Source organism: Opisthorchis viverrini (assembly GCF_000715545.1).
Source record: "Opisthorchis viverrini unplaced genomic scaffold opera_v5_39, whole genome shotgun sequence".
NCBI classification, from domain to species: domain Eukaryota; kingdom Metazoa; phylum Platyhelminthes; class Trematoda; order Opisthorchiida; family Opisthorchiidae; genus Opisthorchis; species Opisthorchis viverrini.
The window spans coordinates 2,113,015-2,117,200 of NW_008751696.1; the positions used below are offsets into that span (position 1 = coordinate 2,113,015).

Sequence of the window (4,186 nt, forward strand, 5' to 3'; positions counted from 1 at the left end):
AATGCCGGAGAAATAACTGAGTCATTACAGGTAAGTTAACGAATGCATTTGGTGCGCACATTTTAAAAACTAATGTTTGATTTGCACACATCTTCTACGAACATTGCACCAATGTGCAATGGTAACGCGTCTTTCTTAGCTTTTGTGCAAAAAGATCTATCGTTCGAGCATATGGGATTAAAGTTCGAGAACAAAGGGACGTTTGTAACTGCAAAAAAGAAAATCAGTTTCCTGTTATCAATTTCAGTAGAATGTACAGCTAGTTCAATCAGAAACGCATTCGTGTATCTAAAAATGAATTCGCATCGGGGGATTCCTGGCGGAAAGGTGGCTGATTTGAATCGTGCACATGGCCTTCTCCGCTTTGAGTAGTTTGCAATGTTACAGAACTGCACGGTAGAATCAACGTAGAGTTGACTACCAACTGAGTCGTAGTGAGTCAGAGGGACAGTAGCAGGCTATGCTGTCCTGGGTGAGAAGGCATCGCTACTGCATACTAAACAATGCCCGAGTACATGGGTCACCATACACAAGAGGCCGTAACAGAGGGCTCAACATAGCGATCTGCAAACATGCTGACGGATAAGCAAACGAACTGGGCCCGACAGTGAATTTTCAGATGGCAGATTCTTACTGTCACGCAACTTGTTTTGCTCCATTTTGCTCAGTCATATGAGAAATGGGGCTCATTTTGTTCTAATTTATTGATGAAATGACAGACATTATGGAAGCAACGGCAAGACCAAAATCAAATGTGGCATTTTCCCCTATACGGAAAAAAGGGGTTCGGTTCCCTAAATTTATGTCTTCCGCAGAAAAAATATCCAATCTGGAGGGACAACCAAATGTGATCTCTTCCAAGGGGAAATTTATGAACCGCCAAAGCGAGCGGTGCGATTGGTTTTTCCCCCGCCTGGAACGAAAACCCAGGAAATGTTCTGGTTTTGTCGATTGACTGACCCACCTATCAGGAGTTCCAAGTCAAGTAAGAGGGTACAACACGCGACCTTCCGGCCAGTGGTTAAAAGCTTGACCGTTCAGCCACGAGCGGTTGAAAAGCAGCTCTCACTTACATAGCACATGGTGCGGCTTCAATCACAGAAGCCACATCACGTGGTCAAGATCGTTCAAATGAACTCATAAGTAAAGTCAAAGTAAACTAAAGTGCTACTCAGATCAGGCATAGATTTCTTCACCTTCCGGTGACCACACCTGAATGATGAGCCCCAAACAGGATGGAAGCCGTAGTTGGCTCTCTTTACACAGTGAACGGCCAACGAGAGAGCGAATCATTAGTTCCAGGACATATATAGACTGCTTTGACCTCACGTTGGAACGGTAAATTAGTACCCTAGACAGCGTTAAATCAGCACGTTTGGGGAGTGACAGCACGAACAAGGGACAATCCCGGCCACTCTGTGAGCAGCGCCGAAACGTTTGAAACCCAGAAGGCCGAATGTGTACCTGATTCGTGAAATGGCCTACGCTCTTAAGCACGCTAGGGCAACGTAATCCACAAATACAACTCATCTGTTGTCACGTAGAAAAGCTTTGATGTAGGGGACTTAACAGCTGTCACTGTGTAGTATACGGTGTCTGTCAGTTTGATTGATTCGTATGTAAGTATTGGTGATGTTCAACCTTGCTTACTGGGCGTTGGCTCACGAGCTTTGTTTCTGTTTTCCATCCACAGAAATTGTCGCGAACACCTGTCTTCGGAGAATCACTGTCCCCTGTTGTTTCCATAGGGTGCATATTACAACTGGCATCACCTCCAGATTTTTGGTGAGTCAGTTAACCACTCGCGAATACTACTTGCAAAGTAACTCAGTAGATAGCTAGTTTGAATACTCAGTTTTTCTGGCTATCGACTGGGTTTCTGCTCAGTTATACATTTTCATTGTACCATGAGGTAGTAGGCCGGAGTCAGTTAACCACTCGCGAATACTACTTACAAAGTAACTCAGTAGACAGCTAGTTTGAATACTGTTTTTCTGGCTATCGACTGGTTTTCTGCTCAGTTATACATTTCCATTGTACCATGAGGTAGTAGGCCAAAGTTACTATTAACTTCTAAAATTAGCAGATTACCAAGATTCCGCGACCATCTGCACATGGGCCAGTCGGTCATTCCATCAATATCAGGATCCATGAGTCAGGGACGTGTCGGTCTATTGTACGGGATGGTGAATAAAACGGAACAGTAATCATTGGACCCCATTTATTGGTTGATCCTAAGCAGATCGAATAAGGTTGGGCAGAGAACGACCCAGGTGTCAAAAACACGGGTCAATGTAACAACTAAGAGCCGGCAAGACGAATGCACAGATCACTGAGCAATACCTCATGCGTATCCGGTGATTTGCCCTTCATATCCAAATTAAGCCGTGCTCGAAGCTGTGAAGAGTTTAGTTCCGCCAAATGTAATAGTGCAGCATCCTGCACCTGTGGTAATTCGTGTTTGCGAGCCAAGTAATAACATAAAACGGCGGATCCACCTTCCATGAACTTGTACATCCACTTCTCACATTTTCGGATCACATTTGGCATCTGATATTCTTTAGCCATATCCAACAAACCTTCGACATTCTCAGCTGTAATCTCCAGATTACCATTAGGATAAATAAAACGTAGAAAGTTCAATACGGTGTCATAATCAAACGGAATCGAAATGATTGGTCCAATATCACCCGTGTTCAGAGCCGATGCACTTCGGAAGCGTTCAGCAAACCAAGGAGAATTCATGGCCAGAACTTGTCGATGGGCAAATAGGCGGCGATTATTCGGATCCTGGGGTAATAACTGCACATCGGAGAAATGGTCAGGCATAGTAAAATCGGGTTGTCGCACGAATCGTTTGGTTTTCAATGGGTAACAACAAGCTGTGAAAACAGGAAATTTGAACCATATTTTAGTGATATTCACTCGGATCTCCACCTTTTTCACAGTTCCCAAAGTAACCCACCGCTCGTTCATTGCCTTTGGAGGCAGTGTGGAGGTTAGCCAGGAACTACCCTCGAACTTGTGTTTCACAACCCAGTGCATTCCAGCAAACTGAATGCACACCTCACAGTCTGCTCGCAAGTAGCTTGGGAAATCGTAAGCCACGCGGGGCTGATATTGATTCGGAGCCGTTTGGTAGAAGAAAATTATCCAAGACAATCCTGGTATCTTTGGATGGCTGACCATGACCTGAGCTGGCTGATCGTTCAGGTTAATATCGCGACTGCATAATAACAGTAGGTCTTGTTCATTAAACGTGAAGTCTCCACAGTTCGGTCCAGTTTCATCGGTTAGAAAGTGAGATAGAACGGTCCCACCGGCGTATTTGGAATTCATTGTAAATGCCTTGTTTTGTGCCGATGCGGTGTTCAAAGCGCACGCACTGTGGCCAATCGACCGAATTATCGATCGTGCCTGCTGTCTAATTTGAACTGCTCAGCTGGATAGTGATACGTGAAAACGCACCTAACTGCGGTCTTTGTCCATTTTTGGATGATGATACCATTCGGATACACAACAGGATGGTCAGAAGAGTTCACTTTTACTCTCCTCCCCCCTCACCTCTGAATAGCACTAGATTCATTATAGACCACCTATACTTTTCAGAATACTAGCCTTGGTCACCTAAATGATCCAACATTCTTTGACGGTTTTTAAAGATAGCGTTGAGGAATAACCATTTTTCCCATGTAAATGTCTAGGTGAAAAACTTAGTAGTATACGGCTCTGAGGGAATTGGAAGTTGGTTCCCAAGCATGGAGGATGAAACTCAACACAAAATAGGTGTGTATGCACACATGCAGTCAAACAAGCAGATCGGAAAGTCTTTGATCTGCAAACTTATCAATGCGGCCCCACTGAATTATAAACGTACTAATACCTTGGAAACGATGTGAATACATCGGGGATGCAAACAGTCCCCAGCAGACGGTCCTGAAATAACAGGTCTATATGTTCGAAATACTCTAACTTGCCAATTACATTGGGGTTGACGAGAGACCCAAGTGAATACCTCGTTTAGGATGTTCTTCAACTAGTTTGTGAATTGACACAATAATGCAGATGTCGCGGTATATTTTCCTGACATAAGATGCTATCCATAAGGCTGTTGAAAAACTCTTCAACAACCCACTATCTGTTTTGCCTTTATTTGTGCTTATCAGGTAGGCATAGTCTCAAAGCT

General features: G+C 44.0%; 1 protein-coding gene across 1 annotated transcript; it reads right to left on the reverse strand.

Annotated features, from left to right (window-relative positions):
• Window positions 1-2,301: 2,301 nt before the first annotated feature.
• T265_03004 (hypothetical protein) lies at window positions 2,302-3,375 on the reverse strand (the record flags this gene model as incomplete). The annotated part of the gene is made up of 1 exon (XM_009167383.1): window positions 2,302-3,375. The coding sequence occupies one exon, from the start codon at window positions 3,337-3,339 to the stop codon at window positions 2,302-2,304; it is 1,038 nt and encodes a 345-aa protein (XP_009165647.1).
• Between the last annotated feature and the right edge of the window lie 811 nt (window positions 3,376-4,186).